Source organism: Electrona antarctica, assembly GCF_951216825.1.
Source record: "Electrona antarctica genome assembly, chromosome: 6".
In the NCBI taxonomy this organism is placed as follows: domain Eukaryota; kingdom Metazoa; phylum Chordata; class Actinopteri; order Myctophiformes; family Myctophidae; genus Electrona; species Electrona antarctica.
In genome coordinates this window covers 10,254,335-10,278,853 of record NC_136811.1, presented here as the reverse complement: position 1 = coordinate 10,278,853, position 24,519 = coordinate 10,254,335, and the positions used below count along the sequence as shown (strand labels likewise).

Here is a 24,519-nt window from a genome sequence, read left to right as displayed (position 1 = left end):
AGCTTTATAATTCTGACATCCTTGTAGGTCTGTAGGACAATGAAACTATAACGGATTGCAGCTTTAACCCGTTTTTGTTTATAGGTTACGTATTTTTTGTCAATATAAATTTGAAAAAGTAGTAGACAAGCAATATAGTTATGCTATTGCTACGTTTGCATTTTCTAAATACGAACTTCAAATGCCAGACCCCAAGGACACGATGATGATGATGATTGATTGATTGATGATGATGAAAACCTTCGGATTGCAGCTTTAACAGGTTTGTCTGCCTGCAGCTGAACACACTGGTGGTCAGAGAGATCATAATACATTGAAACTTCCGTGTCTCTGATGCACTTTCGCTTCCTTCCGTGTGTTCAGCCACAGCAGGCAGAGACAGAGACAGTTCCACTCGGACGCTACATTGTTGCCACGGTGGGCTTGTTGTGAATAATTCATGTTAAGTATGCGTGCTGTTCCAGAGGAGTTAACGACACTTATTTCGGGTATGCTTTACACACACAATAACTTATATAACATGTTTGTTGTCCTTGTGTCGCTTTGACGTTTTTTGATGAAAAGGAAAGCCCAGCCCAAGAGATTAAATCCTTTAAAGTAAACAGTAAAGTGACCGTTTTGTGAAAGAGGAAGCTTCAGTCAAGTGAGTGAGTGAGTGCACTCCATGCTTCGTCGTACGACGGTGTCGCTCGCCTGAGGGAAAAAAAACCGAGCCGATGTATAAGCTCACAACGCGTTGCAAGGCGAGGCGTTGTGAGCTTGTACATCGGCTATTTTCAGCGAGCGACACCGCCGTACGACAGAGTACCCCATCATTGTTGTAGTTGCTTGTTAATTTAATGACATGAACTCAAATTGAGCAATGGTGGAATGAATCTAGCCTGAAGTGACAACAGAGTTTACTGTGATGACCTTAACTTGTTTCATTATTAATATCTTCATTTCCTTTTAAAACTTTTCCTCTAATTAGATCTAGAAACTTTCCTTTCTGATGGCTTGAAAGGAGAAGCTTTGAGTAAGAAGGCAAAGGAGAAGAGAGAGGCCTTTATTAAACGAATCAGAGAGGTTAAATTGGGGTATGTGTATGTACAGTACAGTCTCTTCTCTCAATACATTATGTTTTTCTGTCTTCTCCATACATTATATTCCTTTTTGTGTAGGCTAGTAGCCTATCCAGTATAAAATGTGATAACTGTTCTCTGTTTACTGTATCCCCACACAGGTTCCCACATGATTTCAAGGACAAAAGTGAGATTTTATTTTATTATAACAATGAACAGCTTGCAGGTGTATGTTGTTATACATAATTTAATTGTATTTAATGCCGTGTACAGTCAGCAGTGGTATGTAAAGATGGCACAGAGTAGAGACATAACATATGGTTTAGTCTCACTTAAACCCTACACTTCATTGACTGGGTTACCCAGTCTGTTTACATTCTCCGTGAATGAAACGAGTGTTGTGATTGGTCAAAAACAATATCTGACGGATCATGTTTCGGACTGACACTTCCGGCTATGCACTCTCTGCCTTATATTGTGAGTGACCAGGCTTTTCTCTTCGAAGATGAGTAAGCCTGGGACCGAGGCTAGGGCCCTCGGGCGACTGGCTCAGGAGGTAGAGCAGGTCGTCCAATGATCCATGGGTCGGCAGTTCGAATCCCGGCTCCTCCTGTCTACATGTCGAAGTGTCCTTGGGCAAGACACTGAACCCCAAATTGCTCCCGATGTGCTGGTTGGTACCTTGCATGGCTTCCGCCGCAATCGGTGTATGAATGGGTGAATGTAATGCACAATCTATGTAAAGCGCCTTGGATAAAGGCGCTATATAAATGCACCATTTACCATTTACCAAATCTCTTCGGCAAAAAGAGCCTAGTTTAGTATCTACAAGCTCACAATGTGCCTCTTTGTCACACGTGGTGAGCTTGTAGAGCTGCTATTTTTGACGAATGTTCGCTCAAGAATATAGGGACACTGTGGTCCATGTTGTTAGTAGCTCTTAATTTCAGATTCACGTCATATAGCTCTTTCTGTATGATGGTTAAACACGTGACATGATTACCTACTGTAGCACTTTGTTTCTGTCAATTTCTGTCAGGTGTGGAGGATTCCGATGATGAGGAAGAGGTCGACAGCAACGTGGATGGAGGCTCACTGCATTCGGAGCGCACAGACCGAGAAGACGAAGACGCGTACGCACGTACGTGTCCACTTGGATATTTGTTATTATACCAGACAGTGGTTCTCACATTTTCACCCACAGTTTGGTATGCATTGGGCCACAGACCCCTATAACTCAAGAGTGTGTGTGTGTGTACACACTCTCTGAGTTACAGACCTGCGAGGGTCCAGTTTTTGTTCCATTTGTACTTGAGTTATTATGGACCTGTAAGGATCCATTTGGGATTCCTAATCCATCGTTTAACTGGGGACCCCCTGGAACCCTTCTCAAGTTGGGTCCCCGGACCCCACTTTGAGAACCACACTGTGTTATACAACACCTCACCTCACCCTTTAGCTGCAATTTGCAACTCTAGATTTGACTTTCTGTCAAGACATCCTCTGCAGGTGATTCTTTTTCTAAGTGTTGCAGTTTGGAAGCACTCTTTTTTTGTTAACGTGTCGCGCTGCTGCCTCCTGCATTATGTGCAAAATCGAAACAGGTGGTACGCAGGGCCGTTCAGTGACTTATGACGAGTGCTTCCAAACTCCAGCACTTAGAAAAAGAATCACCTGCACAGAATTTCTTGACAGAAAGTAGCTCATAACATGTCTACGGGGGATTTTTATGAAAAACAAGCTCGGCAGTTGCTGCAATGTTGGTGAGTTTAACGTTGTTTAAGACAAGCAGATCACAAACCAAAATGGATGAGTGGGGAGTCAATGGAGGGTATTGCAACTCTAGATTCATCCCATTGTAAAAAAATCTAGAGTTGCAAATTGCGGCTACTCACCCTTGAGTGTTTTTGGCTGAGGCTTTCTCGGGAGACTCTCTTAACTTGGCTCACCTCCTTTTCAGTATATGCCGTTCGAATGCCTTCACTGTTTTGCACTTTTAGATGCGTGTTTATGCAAACCTTTAGTGAAAATCGCTCCTCCTCCCCAAGGGCAAAAATAGGGTCTCCATTCTGTCTGGAATGAACATACAAACCACAGAGTGACGTGTGTGGGAGAAAGTGACTCTGAGCAGGCGAGAGTGAGGCAGACATTCCAGCTGTAGCTTGGCAACATACTTTGGGGAAGCAATCTGAGGGTATAACTACTTCCACCAGACAGAACCCCCCCCCCCCCCCCCCCCCCCCAACCCCTCACCCCTGACAGCAAGAACATGGTTTATTAGCCCTGGTCACAGTCTATGGTCTGGCCTGGCCTATTACCAGTTACCACCAGGCCTGCAGTTTAGAGTAAACACATTGCTCAATGTACAGTAGCCATGCCTATACCTAGTAGATGGTCATATGAGATTCTTATTTCTTATACTTGACTTGTTAAAATATTTTTTTTTTGTGGCTTTCGTCTTTATTTTATGGAGGGACAGACAGTAGGCTGACAGGAAATGGGGGGGGGGGGAAGACATGCAGTAAAGGCCGTCGGGATCGGGAGTCGAACCTGCGGCACACTGCCAGACTGGATTACCAGCCAAGGTGCCTGGACCACTGAGCCATGGCCCAGTTGACTTGTTTAGATGGAGTATCAGGGAAAGCCTCCTGTGATTGTAGTGTTAGAGAAAGGGTCTGGGTTTTATTGGGTCTTAAGCAGCTGCCACTTTTATAGCCGCCCTTTCACACAAAGCAACTTTGACACAGCATTTGAGCATTTGCATTGAAGTTGCACTCGGGACAGGGCGACTCAAACACAGCCAAAACACAGCCGAGTGGATGAACAAACCTTGACTATTCATTTGAACTTTCATCAACCTATTTAGTACATTATAACAAAGGATGGAATCGGATACGTATATGGATTATGTCGACCCCCCCCCTAAAAAAAGATAGTCTTTTCTAATCAAATCTTATAGATATTAACCATTATACTTTACATCAGGGGTTCCCAAACTGTGGTGCGTGCACCCCTTGTGTTGCGCGAACGCCCTCTAGTGGGTGCGTGACATGAAAAGGGTAATGGCGGTTTTATGGTGTTATTTAGCCCAAGCGGCAAAATCCGGTGAACCACTGTTGTAAGGAGATGTATAGAGCAGCTGTGGGAGTATACAGCAGCTGCATGTCTCTCAGTGCAGTGACATTCTGTGATAGTCGTATTAAAAAATATATAATTTTTGGCCAAATACGACGAGACTTGGCACTGAGGGGTGCGTCAGCTAGGTCAGGAGGTAACTGGGTGCATGGCCAATAAAGTTTGGGGACCGCTGCTTTACATTATGACAAATAACAAACCTTGTAACCTTGACCCCCCCCCCCCACTTTGGGATTCATCAGTCCACGCCACGGACCCCTGTTTGACATAGATTCCTCTGGGATCGCAATGTAAGTCTCCTAGATCTTCAAGGACCCCTGGGGGTCCCCGGACCCCAGTTTGAGGACGGAATTTTGTGTACAGTATGACAATGCAATTACCTGAGCCAAGTGACGGAAATAAGACGTTTAGATAAAATGTTCAACTTTGAGGTAATTTTATTTGATTATGAACTGAATTTGCTGATAACCATTATTGTTTTACTTTGTAAAAGTATTTACTTTTTAAAAGCACGTTTTGTGTGCATTAGCGATTTATTTTTTTAGCACACATACTTTATCCCTTAGTTTTAATTATTAAATCGTGTCTGTTGAGAGCAGTCTGTCAAACCATTAATTGTAAATGTATTAGTATTAGTGAATTGGGTTGAGATGAATGGATCAATAGTTCTGGCTCAACGTCTGGGCCTCAGTCCATGACTACACCAAGATGTCTGATGACTTGGTTTGTGGTTTTTAACATTGCAGACTGAAGCTGAGCTCTGACTTTTTTAATTGTTCTTCCTTGGCTCCAGGAACAATTACTTCAGTTTTGTCTTTGTCTAATTGAAGAAAATTCTGGCACATCCAATCATTGATTTGTTCAATGCATTCACCCAGCGTTTGCATTGCAGTTTGCACCATTAGTCCCCTGATATGGTTATGTGAAATGGTATGTCATCTGCATTACCATATTTTCTTGTTTTCCATAATCGAAGCCAGTCTGATTTCTGATTTTGAACAGAACGGGTCCCAATGGAGCCTTGCCAGAATTCCGGATGTAATATTTGTCTATTCAGACGTGTAATTACCTATTGACACAGTCCCTGTCCTTAAAGTATGACGCAAACCAGTTTAGTGGTGGTGCGCCAGAAAGTCCCACCCAGATTTGCAGTCAGTCCAGTAATATGTTGTGGTTGACCATGTCGAATGCAGTACTGGGATCCATTAATGTAATACTAAGACTATTTAAGTGGATGTCATTTAAAGGTTAAAGTCCTACTATTTCTCACATGCATCGCTGCATGCGAGATTTGTTCTCTGCTTGGAGCGGTGAGCCGCAGCCATGCCACGCTCGGGAATCATTTGTAGTTTATCTAACCCCCCCCAATCAATGCCAAGCAGGGAGGCATTGGGTCCCATTTTTACAGTCTTTGGTATGACCCGGCTGGGGATCGAACCCCCGACCTCCCGGTTTCAGGGCGGGCACTCTAACCACAAGGCCACTGAGCTGGAAGACCTTAACGAGAGTAGTCTCAGTGCTGTGGTGAGGTCAAAATCCTGACTGGAATATACTGTATATCAAAGCCGTTGTCTAGTGCTAAGAAGTCGTTCAGTTGTTTAAGGACAGACCTTTTCAATTATTTTACTGGGCGGGAACTCCTTTTGGTGTTTTAAACATGTTATAATTTAGCTATTGAAAAATTGCAGATGTACAAGCTCATAGCGCGCCACCGAGTGGCGCGCTAGGAGCTTGTAGGTCTGCTATTTTTGAAAAATCGTGAAAATATTTATTTCAGAAAACTGGAGGATTTAGAAGATTTTTTTTAAATTTCGAGGTCAGGCTCAAATGGGTTAAAATATGGGTTTTTGATGGGCCTAATTGTTCATTAATGAAGTGTATATAGATTATTCTGTGTGTCTTGATGACTGCTTGATGACTGCAGTTTTCAGGGCCTGTGGGAAGTAACCTGAGAGAAAAGATGTGTTGACAATTTGTAGACGGTCTGAGGCCTGCTGGCAGAATATCAAGGCAACGGGAGGAGGATTTCAAATGTTGTATGAATGATGTCCTCCAACCATTCACGGTCAGATCAAATGGTGTCATGGCTGCTACTGGGATGCTACTAATTCGTTTTAAGTAGACAGACGCACATATCCTCTACCCTAATTGGGTGTACTTACTGCATGTCTAATGTTAATTCATTGCAGGCTCTGGTGGATGCAAGTTCAGAGGCTAATGATGACACAGGAGGGGTTGATAACCTGTTGATGGTAGCAAACAAGCTGTAGCCTCACTCACTCACACCCAAGAGAAAGCCTGAATACATATTTTGCTGGCCCTTTTTCAGCGATTTTGTGATGACATCTTTTTGATGTGCTAGTCACCACTAGTCAGTCACTACAGGGGGATTATCTGTAGTGTTCTTGAGTTCTAAACATGTTCTCCATTTCACGTCCTCTGCAGGTGCTCAACAGTCCCCACCTGTGGCAGCCCAGGATCTGACCTCTGTATTAAAAAAAGGGTACTTGGAGAAACGCAGAAAAGGTGGGTTCCATCTATGTCCGTAATTCCGTCAGATCCACACCAGGAATGTCGATGAAGATTGAACAGAACAGAACGGACAAAAAATAAATAAAATAAAAGATCTACAAGGGCTTGTAGATCAGCTGTTTTTGACAGATAGTCATGCTCGTTCTATTATGACATGCCCAGAATAAGGGTGGAAGGTTTTCGAGTAGTTAAGATTATTAACATTCTTCCTTTTGTAGATCACAGCTTCTTTGGCACCGGATGGCAGAATAGATGGTGCGTTATAAGCAGCCATACGTTCTACTACTACAGCAGTGAAAAAGGTACAGGCGTTTTTCTTCTTTTAGATTCAGAGAACATGTTGAAGATGCATAGAGCATGCGCTATGTCCCAGGTTATTATTGGAATTGATATAGGAGGGAGCAGGGCGATGCGCCTTTTCATTTCATTCTGTAGATAGTTGAAGGTACACTAGTCCATTTAATGCTGTTACTGCTAATCTTAGCGAACTTTGTTTACAAAGAAAGGGGTTACATTTATATATTACTGTAGTATATATTTCTAGGACAATAGGAAAACAATATACAGTATGTGTGTCTCTCTCTCTCTGAGACAAAGTATAAGCAAATAGGGAGATGGCATAAATGTATGCATTATTGTTTGGGCAGCTATGAAAGGAGCACATGTGGTGTGTCAAGTCATGTGGAGTTTTAAGGACCCCACCATCTTTGGTCAATTAACGTATCTTTTTGACAGACAAGCAGCAGAAAGGTGAGTTTGGGGTTGATGGATATACCGTCAAAATGAACAGCACTCTCCGAAAGGATTCCAAGAAAGACTCCTGCTTTGAGATTTCAGCCCCCGGCAAGCGAGTGTATCAGGTACAGTGGTCCTTTGACAATATCTGAGAAGGGGCTTTCCAATCCCCCCTTTCTAAAGTTTCCTTTATTGATACAGGTAGTAGGAACAGGGCTGACAGGGAGTGGAACAGGAGGAATGCTCTTGAACCGAAACCACCATGTGCTGCAGCTCTGACTGGAGTGGAGCATCTTAACCACTTAAGCCTTATAAAATCTACTTTGCTAATTTGCTTTGTTAATTGTTAGAAATTGTTCACCCTATAGAGCGTCGCAGTCCCGCCCCCTACCATGGACCAGGAAATGAATCCCAATGCATTTTTCCCATAGACATTTCAAAAAGTATTTATTTAAAGACGGTTACGCCGCGGACAAAGCCAACTCGAGTCGTGACAACTCATGACAACACAAACAATATTTTGGACCAAACAAATAATTACAAAGAAGAAAAACAACAAAAAAGTGTTGTAACCTGCCGTTTTTTTCTTCTTTCTAATTATTTGTTCGGCCCAAAAAATTGTGTTTTGTTGTCATGATTTGTCACGACTCGAGTTGGCTTTGTCCGCGGCGTAAACGTCTTTAAATAAATACTTTCTGAAATGTCTATGAGGAAAATGAACGGAGAATCATTTCCTGGTCCATGGTAGGGGGCGGGACTGCGACGCTCTATAATGACATGTGCAACATTGGGAAGTAGTTTTTAAATGTGGTTAAAGAACAATCCCAGTGTATTTTAAATGCAGAAATCTGACGACACATTGGCTACAGATGTCGACTGTAAATCTTGACTTAAACTATTCACATGTTTTTCTGACACTTGGCATGATGCCAGGTTGATTGACTACTAGTCAATCATACTTCACTCTACTGCCAACCACTTTCCAAAGCATATAATCGATTTTCCCAAAAAATGTTTTATAACTTTATAGGAAGCCATTGGTTTACATTAATTTCAGAACATATTCAATCAATCAACAGAAATATTTCCCCTCACCAAGTGACGGGAAAAAAAAGATTGACCCTCTGTCCCACCGTATTATGATAAATGACGGTATAATATTTAATACGGATAATTTCCATCCCATTGGTTAACGTTTCAGCCGTAGCATTATCTCACCATTTATGTAAAAAAGAGTATAGCATTGAAGGAGAAACAGGGTGTGACGATGAGGCATACCGGAGAACTCGCCAGCGAAGCAAAACTAAAATGCACTAAACCGCGGCGAGTCGGAAAACTGGCGAGTTCTCCGGATACCGTGATGAGGGCTGCTAGTAGGCCTCATCTGCTCTGAATGGGATGATTAAGATTAGAGTATCTGGGCCGATGCTGGATGTTTGGAGAAGCAAGAGAATTGGAATATGGGTTTATATGTTGTAAATAATACGATAGTTATTCCGAAAATACTGTATAACTACTAGGTTGGCAGTAATGTACAATATGCATGACTTAAATGTTACAGGCATGACATGGCTCCTAATGGATACGCCTGAGCAGACCCACTCATCGCTGTCTTAAATGTAGCCTTTCTGTCCACGAACGCCAAGCATGGCCTCGACTTACACGCCATTTAAAAAGTCATATTTGCATTAACACTTCATTAAATCGTTATTAATAAAACAACATTCATGTCTTTCTGCACCCCCCCCCCCCCCCCCCCCCCCCTCCCTCCCGGGCCTCTCTCAAAGGGCCAAATCTGACATGCACGTCTAAAAGGGTTTTTTAAATGAGCGTTTCTAACACGTTGGCGTAGGAACATTTTACTATGCATAAATGCAGTGTTATTTGCTTATGTTAATTAATATATGTATAACTGTATGTCGGACTGAGTGCCGTTTTCATGTCTCGTCTCCTTCGTGCAGTTTTGTGCGTCATCTCCCAAAGAGGCCGAGGAATGGGTGAAACAGATCGACTTTGTCCTGAAAGGTTGGTGAAGCCGTCACAACGTGCCATGTATGAATATTAACCCCGACGTATTTTTGCTTCCGTACGAATGCTAATCCAAATGTGGACGACAACAACACTCTAAATGGGGCTTCTTCAAATTGCGGTTCTCGACGGACCCAAAAGTGCGTCGTCGTCGCCATGAGACCCATCGCAGAAGGTCACTCAATGACAAGTCACAGAGAGGGGTCATATTTTGAGTCCCGGCCGCAACCGGTTGAGAACCGCCGCTCGAAATATTTTCACCGCTCGCTTCGTGCACGAGTGCCATTTTGTTTTCCATATCGTGGCTGTCTGCTTTAAACCTTGCATGTTTAAAACTGTTACTTTTGAAATGCGGGGGGAAAAAGAACCTGTGTTCCAATGGATCCACCAGAGTTATGATTTATAGTCCAGTAGGTTTTCAACCCGTTTCATTTCAAGGCCCATTATTTATTTGGTATTTGAGCCACGGACCAGCTTCTGATGAGATTAGAAGACTAAAGAATATTTTGTTGTCGTTGGATAAGACTTTTGTCTACAATTCCATGCTTTTGGCAAACATTGATTAACCCATTTTGACCTGAGATCAGATTCTAAAAATGTCTTCTACATCCTGACAGTTTTCTGAAAAAGCTATGTTTCTATGTCAGTCGTTCTTCGATTTTTCAAAAATAGCAGACCTACAAGTTCATAGCACGCCACTCGGTGGCGCGCTATGAGCTTGTAGATCTGCTATTTTTCAATAGCTAAAGCATATCATAATGCTAACACCAAAATGGGTTAAAATAACAATTCGTCTACATTCTCTAATTGTAGACTTCTTGTAAATAAAGTGATGCAGATGTTTAACAATAAGTTAACTCTTGAGAGCATAAAATGAAACCAAATGGACTTTCATTGGTTAAATATTTATGAAGCCCACAGGCAGACGTAACCACTTTCACGTGATTTTTGTTTTCCCGAAAATGGGAGATGTACACTAGTACAGTAGGGGTGGGCGATGTCGTGCTAGATATCATCGAGACGATACAATGTCTCCACAATATACCGTTTCAGAGATATCATATATATTGTGATACAGTGAATGCACATTCTATGATTTGCAGTTCTATACCTTAATTTATACTTTAATTTATACGGTTTCATATTTTGGTATTTCGTATTTAGGTCTTAAATGGTCTCTTAACTCCTTTTTCTCTTAGTTTGTGTCATCTCTTAGGTGGTTGTACTGTTAAGTAACTTGAAAAATAACCATAAAACAGCATGAAAAAATATTGTGATAATATCGTGTATCATGATACTGCTTGAAAATAAACAATCGTGATATTACATTTTTCCATATCGCGCAAGCTTGCGATGTAAGGAGTTGTGAACTTGTAGATCGGCTACTTTCCATACTGTCGTACAACAAAGTAGGGGATTCATTTCTGAAAAAAACATACGTTGAAATATGGAGATACAAGGTTTCTGCCCGACCGAGACGATAAACATTAGAGTTTGGTGTTGGCATAAATGACGGGCATCATCATTCCCACGATAAACGTTAGAGCTTGGTTCTTTGCAGACATGACGGGCATCATTCCCGAGGAGGAAGACGACGAGTTTGATCCGGAGGAGCTCTACGACGACGTGGTCACTCAGCCCCTCGATGATGACATCTATGAAGAACTGCCAGGTGATCTCTTTCAGGATCAACCGCTTATATACACAGTGTGCCGTCTGTTTGGAGGGGGGAAAAAGCGCATACCGTTTGCTAATCATTTAATTCATTGACCCAGTAACCCCGCACGGGCGTATAGCCTATGTGCGCATATCGTGCAGGGAATAATTATGGTATACCGTCTGGGGGAAAAAAAGCTAGGCTACAGCACTGGGTCCCTGGACCCTACCTTGAGAAGCAGTACTGTAAATTGTTGACTCATGTGTGGATATTGTCCGTCTGTCTTTCCAGATGAGGAGGAGGAGGACGACATGCCGCCACCGCCACCACCACCATGTCCCCCCAAGGTGGACGTATGCACCAAGCCCGTTCCTCCTCTTCCTCCTGCGCCAGGTACTCCCTTTTTTATTCTATTTTTTATTCCTATTTTATCTATTTTTTATTGATAGATCACAGTAGGTAGACAGGAAAGGGGAGAGAGATCGGGGTGGAAGACACACAGCAAAGTTCGTCGGGATCGGGACTCGAACCCGCAACACACTGTCATGCTGGATTACCAGCCACGGTGCCCGGACCACTAAGCCGGCCCAGGCCATGGTACTGTACTCCCTTTTAACGGGGTGGTTCTCAAACCTTTTCGTGTCCAGGACCTCCAATTGACACGTATTAGCCCGTGGACCCCCCATGTTAAAAGATATGCCAGGGACCCCCATAAGAGAAGATTTCTCTATCTCTATCAGTGATTCTCAACCAGTTTAATTTCAGAAAACCTTATATTTTTTAAAACAAAGCAATACAGCCTCATCAAAGTTGGTGTAACTTTATATATTGTAAATTACTGACATGAGAGGGGGAGAGGTGGTGGAGTTAGTTGCTTTAGCAGACATTTTGAGGGTCCAATGGAGTTTTTGTCCAAAGCACTTTTTTCCATTGGTTCAATATTTTCGAAACAACACACAGACGTAAAGGGTGTTCAATAGCACAGATTTATGCCAAAAAAACAAAAACCTCAAAAATGGAGTTATGAGGTTTCCTCCCGACGGCAACGAATATACTGTGTAGACTGTAGAAACTAGGTTGTGGGGTTTACTGTAAATGTACTTTTTGAGATTGCCACTACAGAGGATGACATGGAGGAAGTGATGCCTGCAGAGAGAGGAACTATTCTATGTGAGCAATGCAAGCTGAAAGTGAGCAGTGCTGGATTTAACTAACCTTCACTTGGCCACTTCCTTCTTTCCTTTGGTACTAAGAACGCAACTTGAGTTTAATGCAATACTGTGTTTTCAGCTGATAAGGCCTATAGCCTTCGTCGTGTGACTCTAATTACCAACTGCGATTTCAAAATGTATTTTAAATGGTGCAATCCGTAACTTTTCGTGCCCTATACCAAGGATTGGAACCCACTGTGGCAGCGGTGGCCGAACGGTTTGCGGAGTGGTCTTGATACCGGAAGGTCGCCAGTTCGAATCCCTGGACCGGCACGTTAAAATTACCACCGCTGAAGTGCCCTTGAGCAAGGCATTGAACCCCTACCATGAAATGTTCTATGAGCAGGGTGTGGCTGTAAACAAGCATCTCAAGCTTAGTCCTCTTCCCTGGGTAAACAAAGAACTTTGCTTTGCTTTACGGTCCCCCTGCATGAGCAGTGCACATTTCTACAGTTGAGCTGATAACGGAGAACGCGTTTGTGAAGGCGAGACTTTTCCCTTTTAGTTTCATGCAATACCGCTCTTGTCGACAAGTGGTAGTGGTCCTGCCGCACCCCCACCCCACCCACACCCCCGACCACAGGATGTACATGTTGATGTACAGTAGAATATGTTGGTTATATTGTATTAACATACTCGACCACACAGATTGGTCATCTTGTATTTACAATACATACTCGACCCAGTGTTGATTTCGTCGACTAATACTATGACGAAAAATGTCCGTCGACTACCTTTTTTCACTGGCGAAAACTAAATGGAAACTACATGAAAACTAAACTATGGTGACTAAAACTAAGACGGGCCATCATTGCAACTGAGGTCGTTGCAGTATTATAGTAAATCAGTGGTTTTCAACCTTTTCCATACCATGGCCCATTATTTATTCAGTATTGTTTTGGATCAAATGTTGCCTATAGTTCCAAAAGTTGATCAGAATAAAAAAAAAATCTACATTCCCTAATTATGGGGACTACTTAATGCAGATGTTTAATTTAACCCATTTTGACCTGACGTCGAAATTAAAAAAAAATCTTCTAAATCCTCCAGTTTTCTGAAATAAATAGCAGACCTACAAGCTCGTAGCGCGCCACTCGGTGGCGCGCTATGAGCTTGTAGACCTGCTATTTTTCAATAGCTAAATTACAACATAATGTTTAAAACACCAAAAGGGGCTCCCGCCCAAAATGGGTTAACAATAATTTAAGGGTCCATTTGGTTGCCAAGTCAATCATTTAGCTGGGGACCACCTGTGGAACCCCCTCAAGGACCACTGGTGGTCCCCGGACCACTGTCTGTAGTAAATGAATGAGCAGCTTCGTGATCATGGGATGGGGGACCAACTCCATTCATGGAGAAAAGTCACACTTTTTTTGTTGGCTCTCCACTGCCTCCTGTTGGCCGTGCTAGGACATTTCAGTACATGTAACATGTGACCTACTAATACAGTGGTTTTTAAACCAGTGGTCCAGGGACCACCAGTGGTCCTTGAGGGGGTTCCAGGGGGTCCCCAGCTAAATGACAGAGTTGGTAACCAAATGGACCCTTATTAGATCTTTAACTCTTGAGAGCGTAAAATGAAACCAAATGGACCTGTTCATTTTACGCATTCTCTAAGAGTTACATTAATTGTTAAACAGCTGCATTACTTTGTTTTACAAAAAAGTCTAGACAATTGTAGAGAATGTAGAAGAATTGTTATTTTTGATCAACATTTGCCTGTTATCTCTCCTAATGTTACCAACATCAATACAGCATGTAGTTGTGGACAGAATCTTATCCAAGGAAAACAACACATTCTTTAGTTTTGGCCCTGAGAGGCTAAATGTCATCAAATGGTGGTCTGACCGTGGCTCAAATGCAGAATAAATTCTGGACCTTGATATGAAAAAGAATCACACCCGTGTGAACTGAGTGGTGTAAATTAATGATTTCATTGTCTGACGTAATGAAATCATGTCTGACGTAATGAAATCACACCCGGGTGAACAGGGTGAACATAGCAACCATGCTCATTTTTTCTGCACAGACTAACAAAGCCAGTTGTAGGAGTGGTTTACACCACTCAAAAAGGGTTGAAAACCACTGCTCTGATATGTTGATGTTGGTGCCATTAACAAAAATAAATCACACCCGTGTGAACTGAGTGGTGCAACTCCTCCCCCCCTTACACCCCCCCCCTCTCTCTCTCATTAGCAGGCAACAGTGCAACACTATCTCTCTCTCTCTGTTTCTGGCACGACAGCGCCCCTACTGGTACTCATGAGTCACACATGAGTCACACACATTAACACGAGTCACATAGGTGAACACGAGTCACATAGGTAGGTGAACACGGACATTGCTGTTCCTTGGAGTGGTTGCACCACTCAAAGAACAGCATAAAGGTGTCTGTCTGACCAATCTTCTTGTCTGCCCGTCTTGTCCAGCTGTTAACAAGAGCACCGACTACCCAAACTACTACCAAGGGATGTGGGACTGCGCGGGGGACCGTGCAGACGAGCTGTCCTTCAGACGTGGAGATGCCATCTACATCCTGAGCAAGGTAAGAGTCCAAGGCATGGATTCACGTTCTCAGTCGCCGCACGACTGATTCCAGTCATTTCGATTCCATGATAGACGTCAGCATGCCTTCTATAGAAGTGTGTCCTCCTGCACCAAAATTAGGCGATCTATACAAGCTTACAACACGTCGCACTGCAATGTGTTGTAAGCTTGTAGATCGCCTAATCTACAAGCTTGTAGATCGGCTGTTTTTGCTACGACAGTATTAGTGATACAGTATGCAACTATGCAATGTGGCCCCTCTGGAGTGAGTGTGGAAATATAGTGGGCCCCCTCCATCGTCAACGTTGCCCACCCACCCACCCCTGCTCTGAGGTGGAAGGCACATTTCTCTCTAATATTCTGCAGTGTCTTCATTAACATGAGGCATAGCTCCAGTGTTAGCGCTGCTGCTGCTGCTGGCCCCACTTATGCCAAGTGTTGTGAGACTTACTGTGGTATTTGGAGAGGCTGTGCCAGCTCCAGACCAGAGACCACCAAGGAGTTATTTCTGGGCCCCTCGCGCTCCGAGGGAGCCGGCTGTTCATGTCCTTACTGGCAGCGTCTGGCTTGCAGCCGCCTGTACAGCGGGCAGGAATGGGCAGTGGCGGGGACAAAATACTCAACATTTTGTACTTGAGTAAAAGTATCAGAAATACACCGTTACAAGTAAAAGTTCGGAATTCAAAATTTACTTGAGTAAAAGTACACAAGTATTGGTATCAAAATGTACTTAAAAACCAAAGGTAGAAAGTACTGTTTATGCAGAATGTCTCATTTTCAAATGTATACGAATCTTTTGAAAATGGCAGATCTACAAGCTCCCTAATCCAAATCTACAAATAACCAAGTACGTCAAATAAATGTAGTGGACTAAAAGTACAATATTTGGATCTGAGATGTAGTGGAGTGGAAGTAAAAGGAGTATTTAAATACTCAAGTAAAGTACATACAAACACCTTAAAATCGTACGCATTTTTGTAAGCACAGTAGGCTATACTTACATAAATAAACTTACATGAGTAAATTTACTTTTAGTTACTTCCCCTACCATACTGGCTGGCCGGCCGGCCGACTGGTGAGTAGAGGCGAGGCTTGCCGCGGAGCCCATGGGTCTCGGGCGCCGTGACGGGGATTAGTTGTGTCACAACGGAAACCGTTCTTTAGTGGCCGCTGGCCGCGGCGTGGTCCCGGCTGGCAAGGAGGGAGGGGAGCGCCATTCATTCCATCACTCTTCATCTGGAGCGCTCCGCTCCGCCACCACGGCTGCTGTGTGTGTGTGTGTGTGTGCCAGGCAGGCGCTATTTGGAGGGGGTGGGGGTGGAGGTTCAGCCCACACACACACCTCGCAGACGTCTCTCTCACCTCTCCAGGCGGGGGCTTTAATAAGAATGTGTGTTCTCAGGAAACCGTGGCCGCGGTCGGCCACTCTATTCAGACCAGGTGAGGACGTGTAGTGGACGGAACAATTTCCGAGGCTTGTCGGGGCTCGGGGTGCGGGCGCCAGGTGTGAGTGTTGTAGGCGGGGGGCGGGGGGGGGGCCCTTGCATGCATGTGCCTTTTCCCTCCTTATTATGCCACTAAATAGGAGGCCCTTTGTGCTGTAGTGATTTACACGCACCGTGTGCTTCTAGTTTCTCTCTTTTTTTCCCCTTCTTTTTCTTGTCGCGCTACATTTATCAAGCTTGTTGTCGAACATGGCAAAGCAAATAACCCCCGAGAGCGGGCGGGGGGGGGGGGGGGGGGGGGGGGTTCATTTTTCTGTCAACTGCAGGGGTTTATATCAAATTATATGAAACATGCACGGCGCAGATTGGCTCGTGTTTTGTTATGTCTCACATGAGTCACTCTGGCTTTCTGCCTGCATGTGGTGGAAACCTGCCAGCCTTCTTCAGGCTTTTTCCAAATTCAAGTCTGCCATCTAGTGGCTGAAAAGGGATATATGAGAAGAAAAAAAAAAAAGATTTGATGAGCATTTTCGACCCCATTTTATTCCCACGTTCCTATCCACGAAATGTTTTATTTTGTACCGTAACAAACCATGGTGTTATGATGTCAACCAAAGTAATGATTTTGCATCTTTTTTTCTTTCTTCAAATTGGGAGTGCCTGGGAAGAAGAGATCCGAAGCAGATCTCCAAAAACAGCCCCCTCTGGCCTCTTTATTGCCCCTCTCTCTCCCCCCCTCCTCCTCCCTCCCTCCTACACTTCTGTGGAAAAGAACCAAGAATCAAGTTGCCCTTTCACGGCGACTGAGTGCCATTAGCTGAAACCTTGGTGTTGGGGGTTGTGGCCTGTAGGGGGGAGGGGAGGGCAATGACCATAAAACCTGTCTGGACCGTGGGGGGACCAGCTGCAAGCTTCCCCTCCATTCTCCCTCCACTCCCCCGGAGTCCTCTCCTCTCCTCTCCCTCGCTCCCTCCCCCCTCGCTCCATTCCACAGCTCAGAAATAGCCACAGTTTCCTTACACGCACGCACACACACACTACACGCCTGTGAGCTGTGAGAGAGACCCCCCACTTGGGTGTCGGTCGGTCGGTCGACTGGGCAGAACGGAGATTGTGTGATATCAGAATGTCCAACAAGTCCCCCCCCCCCCCCGTCCTCCCGTCCCCCCAGCCAACCGCAACTCTCAGCACATAAAAACTAATCTAGACCCAAGTAGTGTCTTGAGTACGCGGCCAGAAGGATTGATACGTTGTAAACACCGTCCATTATCTGATCTGCGCTGCCAGCCATCGTCACACCCACCACCACCACCACCACCACCACCAATACTCTGTTCTCTCTCTCAGCTTCATTCTCTCTCTCTCACAACGGCAAAACATGTCTGCTTCTCTCTGAGGCCGCTTCATTAGGGGGAAATCAATGTGCAGCTGTGTTACCTACCTGCGTCCTCACGGCTAAACCTGTATCTTCCTCCGTTAGGCTGGATTTATGGCGTGTGCTGGTTGGTATACGGGTTAGTCGCGTGCCTGGTTGCGCCCCGGAAATATCCACAAGCTCACACAAACCCGTATACTATAGGCTTTGAGCTCTTTGCATTGCTATCGTTGCTTTAGTATTTCTGCACGCCACTTCATCATCGGCCCAAATGTTTATAAACAAAAATATTGGAGGGGGGGGGGGGGGGGGGGGGGGGGGGGGGAAATGGATTTTAGGAAGTGAACGCAGAGGTACCAGGGCAGTCATACTGTGTGTGTGTGTGTGTGTGTCACAGTGTGTCACAGTGTGGGGTCTGTACGTACCCCCGTCCGCAGGCTCTCATTAGGTCTCACACACCTGTGTGTGTGTGTGTGTGTGTGTGTGTGTGTGTGTGTGTGTGTGTGTGTGTGTGTGTGTGTGTGTGTGTGTGTGTGTGTGTGTGTGTGTGTGTGTGTGTGTGTGTGTGTGTGTGTGTGTGTGTGTGTGTGTGTGTGTGTGTGTGTGTGTGTGTGTGTGTGTGTGTGTGTGTGTGTGTGTGTGTGTGTGTGTGTGTGTGTGTGTGTGTGTGTGTGTGTGTGTGTGTCGCACACCCACTCAAGCATGACTTATTTGTCAGCCACTGCAGGGCAGAGCTGCACAATGAGGTGTTGCGGCTTTCAAAGGCTAGTTGCAGGAAGTCATAATGCACACATACACACAACATAAGTCTCCCTGTCACACGCACACACATACACACAGCATTAGTCTCTCTGTCGCACATACGCGAACATGCACACGCTCGCGTTGATTAGTTGGGACTTGTGCGCAAAATACCATTTCCACCATGTCACAAGATGCTGAAACAAGACTTGATATTTACCAGGTTGTGTCTTGGGGGTAACTTATGGTGCATTGTTTAATTGGCTGTTAATTAATTAGATGTAGTAATTTGATAACGTCCGGTGTTCTTGTTACATTGCAGTGTTGTTGTGGCGTACAGAAAAAGCCAAGCGTCTTCTTTCACATCTGCCGCAAAATCCCTCCCCAAGCCTTACTTCATCTAAGTCTGATCTTTAATCCATGTCACCATCCAAGTCGTCTATAATAATTGTACACCCCTCATGCCGAAAGTAGCCCCATGTACGACATGTTACGTGCTCGGGCTTGTAGATCAGCTATTTTCGAGAGAGGGGAGGGAGTGGGGGGCGCAGACGCCATGCAGGGGGTCACGGGCCAAGTACACGAACCCATGACATCACAGCTAGGAGGGGGGGGGGGGGGCTGTTCTGTTTCTACATGGTGGTATGCACCCTAAAATGCTGGAACCCACCAGGACAAGACAGGACAGCCCCCTCCCTCGCCTTGTGTTCTACTGTACCCCCCCCTCCCCCTCCTTCCCAACCTCCAGGCCAGCGTGTGGAACAAATCCACAGCTTGTCTCCCTCCCAGCTCGCCTGTGTGGCTTTGGCTCCGGTTCAAAAACACTTGTATGTTTTTTTCTTTTGTGTGTAAATGCATGTTTATGTTCTTTTACTGTGTGTGATTGTGTGTGTGTGTGTGTGTGTGTGTGTCTTGTGCGACCTCCTGAATAAATCCCTATATCTAGCGGACCTCTTTCCCAAATAACTAACACACACACACACACACACACACACACACACACACACACACACACACACACACACACACACACTCTGGGCCCTACTCTCTCAGCCTCTTGGTAGCATCATGTGATCTCCGCTCTAGTGATTCATGTCCCCAGGAGGACTTTGATGTGAGGTCAGGCTCTCGGCCAAAGGGAGAGCAGGCAGGGGTATTCTCTGTCTGTCTCAGATCTCTCTCTCTCTCTCCCTGCGCTTACCCCCTCCTTATATCTCCTGCACGCTGACAGCCATTTGGAGCTATTACTCGGCGCGCCGTGACAGATTTATGTATGACGTTGGTGCTCTCTCTGTGCACAATGAAGGCCTTTTTGGGGGGTGCGCGGCAGCGGCCTCCAGAGTGGGGGCCGTCCGTCGTGTTCAGGAGGCAGGGAAAAAAAAGAGAGAGAGAGAGAGAAGGGGAGACGTGTAGTAAAAGTTGTCGCTGGGACGGCCGTCGGCTGGGGCTTGTTTTTTTTTCTGGGGGGAGCGCAGAGAGAAGAGGGAGAATCGACCGAGAGGCAGAGAGCTAAAGATATAAGGAGGGAGGATGGGGTGATGAGAGGTCTCGGGCCAATGCTTGTTTTTGCGCGTCCATTAAGCTTTTTTATTCCCTGTGACCTTGGGTTCCAGCGTCAAGGTCACAGGGGCTGAGCCCTCGTTGTAGATCACCGTTTTAGTGGCCCACTATTTCTTTCTTTTTTTCTTTTTATGCTTTTTTTTGCTGTATTTGTACAGGAGAGTAGGGCGACAGGAAAAGCAAGAATGTTAATGTTGGGCAATGCAAGACTTTCAAATTACAAGTAAAATCAGCCTTGTCACGTATATCATCAATATACTGTACACTTCATATTTTATCCATTCAGGATGGGAACCCCTTTTAAACATTATGTTATACTTTAGCTATTTTTGATAAATCGTGAAAATGTGGCGCAAATCTTTGAATATATATTCTTTCAGAGCGAACGTTTTTAACTCAAATCTTTGCTTCTGGGCGTCCCTGGAACAACATAATTTCAGATGGGGGTCGGCGACCAAATACATATATTTTTGAGGGTCCTTGACATGAAAATGTTTGAGAACGAAACATGGGTTTTTCCAGAAAACTGTCAGGATTTAGATCGTCCTCAGGTCTTAATGGGTTAACAGTAGATGGGGTTACAATACAGAGCATTGCAACTGGAGCTATAGTTGATTGGTTTTGAATGCAAGAAAACATTTACAATGTACATGTATGGACCAGTGTAACTAGCTAACATTCTCCACTAATGATGCCACAGTTCTTCAATTCCATTCTGCTACCTGTAAAGCCACCATTCCGGAAACTTATTTTAAGTAAATGTTTTTCCATATAATTGTATAATTTTTACTCTGCAGTTTCCCCTTATCTGTTGGCCTGCTTTTAACTGTATCAACAAAAGGAACATAATTCTACGAAATAACCTGTGAGACATTAACCAAAGTATCTATTTTAATATTATATGTATGTATTTGTTTGTTTGTTTTATTTAACTATACTAGCCCTGATGGACATCCAGGCCACTGCAGTTCATACTATGTGTGTCTCTGTCCACTATTAGGAGTATCAGTTATTCAGTTCATACTATGTGTGTCTCTCCACTATTAGGAGTATCAGTTCATACTATGTGTGTCTCTCCACTATTAGGAGTATCAGTTCATACTATGTGTGTCTCTCTCCACTATTAGGAGTATCAGTTCATACTATGTGTGTCTCTCTCCACTATTAGGAGTATCAGTTCATACTATGTGTGTCTCTCTCCACTATTAGGAGTATCAGTTCATACTATGTGTGTCTCTCTCCACTATTAGGAGTATCAGTTCATACTATGTGTGTCTCTCTCCACTATTAGGAGTATCAGTTCATACTATGTGTCTCTCTCCACTATTAGGAGTATCAGTTCATACTATGTGTGTCTCTCTCCACTATTAGGAGTATCAGTTCATACTATGTGTGTCTCTCTCCACTATTAGGAGTATCAGTTCATACTATGTGTGTCTCTGTCCACTATTAGGAGTATCAGTTCATACTATGTGTGTCTCTCTCCACTATAGGAGTATCAGTTCATACTATGTGTGTCTCTCTCCACTATAGGAGTATCAGTTCATACTGTGTGTATCTCTCTCCACTATAGGAGTATCAGTTCATACTATGTGTGTCTCTCTCCACTATAGGAGTATCAGTTCATACTATGTGTGTCTCTCTCCACTATAGGAGTATCAGTTCATACTATGTGTATCTCTCTCCACTATAGGAGTATCAGTTCATACTATGTGTGTCTCTCTCCACTATAGGAGTATCAGTTCATACTATGTGTGTCTCTCTCCACTATAGGAGTATCAGTTCATACTATGTGTGTCTCTCTCCACTATAGGAGTATCAGTTCATACTATGTGTGTCTCTCTCCACTATAGGAGTATCAGTTCATACTATGTGTATCTCTCTCCACTATAGGAGTATCAGTTCATACTATGTGTGTCTCTCTCCACTATAGGAGTATCAGTTCATACTATGTGTCTCTCTCCACTATTAGGAGTATCAGTTCATACTATGTGTCTCTCTCCACTATTAGGAGTATCAGTTCATACTATGTGTGTCTCTCTCCACTATTAGGAGTATCAGAACTTTGGCTGGTGGGTCGGAGAGATGAAGGGTGCCGTTGGAATCGTACCCAAAGATTACCTCATGGAGCTGTACGCTACCTGAATGCATCTCGTGTACTGTATGACTGTAAGTAACCTTACTTTACTTTACCAGGGGTCCTTGAGGGAGTTCCAGGGGATCTCCAGATGAATGATACTATAGGACCCAAATGGACCCTTTTGTGTCTGTAACTCTGCGTTAGGGTCCGTTTGGTTCCATTTGTACACTCTCAGAGTTAAATTAACATTGACTACTATTTTTACAATATAAATTGGGGTCCCAGAGATGGAAAGGTCCGTAGCCCTATGCATGTCAAACTGGGGGTCCCTGGCATATTATTTTCAAATGGGGGTCTGTGGGCTAATAAGTGTCAATCTGGGGGTCCTTGAAATGAAAAAGTTTGAGAACCACTAATATACTACCTGTCAGTATTGGTATTGTTCAAATCATTAATTTGAATCTTTTTTTCTTTTCTTTTCTTTTTTCTCTTTCTTTTCTCTTTTTTAGGAAGAACCAGATTTCCTGTACGAGACTGATCAGGACATTTTTTCCACATTTCTCTAATTTAACTTTGCATTTGCTTTTTGTGTATTTATTTTCTCAATCCATATGGCTTTGTTGACCTATTCCCAAAGACATATTTTTTTTCATTGTGCTGTTGAGTTGCTCTTGGCCAAAGGGAAGTGAGTGAATAAATGATAAATGATATTGAACTGTTCTGTGAGTATTAAATGTGCATGGCGGTCAGCCCACAAGGTGGCAGTAGAGACTCTGCAAAGGTCATAGAAGACTTCCTTTCATTGGAATAACCCAGAAAAAAACCCAGATCCTACAAATAATTACTATTCCACTGATCCTAAGCCTAGAACGCTAAACATCCTCTTTGTCAAACCATCACTAAACACAGGTATATTTATACCCAATGTAAAATATTCCATACAAAATATTTCTCATGAAAATATATTGAAGTACAGCAATACATGTGGAAACTTCCCGGCAACTATCATTGCCGGGGGGGGAAATTGGTGAAAAACGTGCGTATTATCTTAAAAGTATTCCTAAAAAAACCAGAATGGAGCTGGGAAGTGGGAACTTCTCCTTTGGTCCACCTATTCCTGGCCTGGGACATGTGAGAATGGTCCAGTGAAGGAAAAACAAAAAAGCCCATTTTTGTCTCCACCAGGCCGAAGGCATGGGGAGAGAGTATGTTTTGCACTCCGTCCGTGTGTGTGTGTGTGCGTCCGTCCGTCCGTCTGTTACCCGGCTAATCTCTGGCACCGTTAACCCGGTCGATCTAGTTCTCTATCAGTCTAACAGTGATGTGGGCAGGGGAACAAGCCTACCTTCTATGATGTCACTGAGCATCATGAAGGTACTGTTAACCCATTTAGATCTGTCTTCTAAATCCTGACAGTTTTCTGAAATACCTATGTTACTAGGCCTAAATCACTCAATATTTTATGCCAAGGACTCCAAAAAGTATATGTAATTGGCGGCCGACCCCCATCTCAAAATATGTTGTTCCAGGCGCACCCACAGAAGCAAAGATTTCAGTTAAAATCGGTCGCTCTGAAAGAATATTCCAAGGTTTGCGTCACATTTTCACGATTTTTCAAAAATAGCTAGATCTGCTATTTTCAATAGCTAAAGTATAACATAATGCTTAAAACACCAAAAAGGGTTCCCGCCCAGAATTGGTTAAGAAACCCAATTGTTTGAAGACTGTTGTAGAGAAAGAAGTTGAAGCATAGAAATATGTGAAAGCTGTGCTATTGCACATTCATTTGGCTACTATCGATCCGTCATGCAACGGAAATAACTGCTACTGATCTACAAGCTCATAATGCGACGCACTGCAAAGTACAGGTATGAGGCTTTGACCTTTGACCCTTGACCCTACCAAGGTGCAACAAAACAGCTTCGCTGTGCTCTGCAATGAGGGGAGGTTATATTACACACATTACAATATTCCTTGAATAATGAATTCATTTGTTTTAAGCTGCTTTTGTGCAATGCATCCCAAATTACCCAAGCCGGAAGATACTGTATTCTGTAACATACATAATATCATCATAAAAGCAGTGGTTTTCAACCAGTGGTCCAGGGACCACCAGTGAGTGGTCCTTGAGGGGGTTCCAGGTGTTCCCCAGCTGATGGAGAGTTGGTAACCAAATGGACCCTTATTAGAACTCTAACTCTTGAGGGTGCAAAATGAAACCAAATGGACCCTTACAGGTTCATTTTACGCTCTCAAGAGTTAAATTGTTAAACATCCGCATTACTTAATTTACAAGAAGTCTACAATTAGAGAATGTAGAAGAATTGTTATTTTGATCAACGTTTGCCTGTTGTCTCTCCTGTGATAGCAACATCAATACAGCATGGAATTGTGGACAAGATTTTATCCAAA

At 43.8% G+C, this 24,519-nt stretch overlaps 1 protein-coding gene across 1 annotated transcript; it reads left to right on the top strand.

Moving 5' to 3' along the window:
* The first annotated feature begins 260 nt into the window (after positions 1-260).
* skap2 (src kinase associated phosphoprotein 2) lies at positions 261-22,817 on the top strand. Its single transcript, XM_079504516.1, has 13 exons — positions 261-488; positions 971-1,076; positions 1,223-1,248; positions 2,101-2,202; positions 6,642-6,722; positions 6,947-7,030; positions 7,464-7,588; positions 9,425-9,488; positions 11,053-11,163; positions 11,440-11,541; positions 14,789-14,904; positions 22,080-22,196; positions 22,617-22,817. Exons 1-12 carry the CDS (start codon positions 440-442, stop codon positions 22,170-22,172), a joined length of 1,059 nt encoding a protein of 352 aa, XP_079360642.1. The 5' UTR covers positions 261-439; the 3' UTR covers positions 22,173-22,196; positions 22,617-22,817.
* The last annotated feature ends 1,702 nt before the right edge of the window (positions 22,818-24,519 follow it).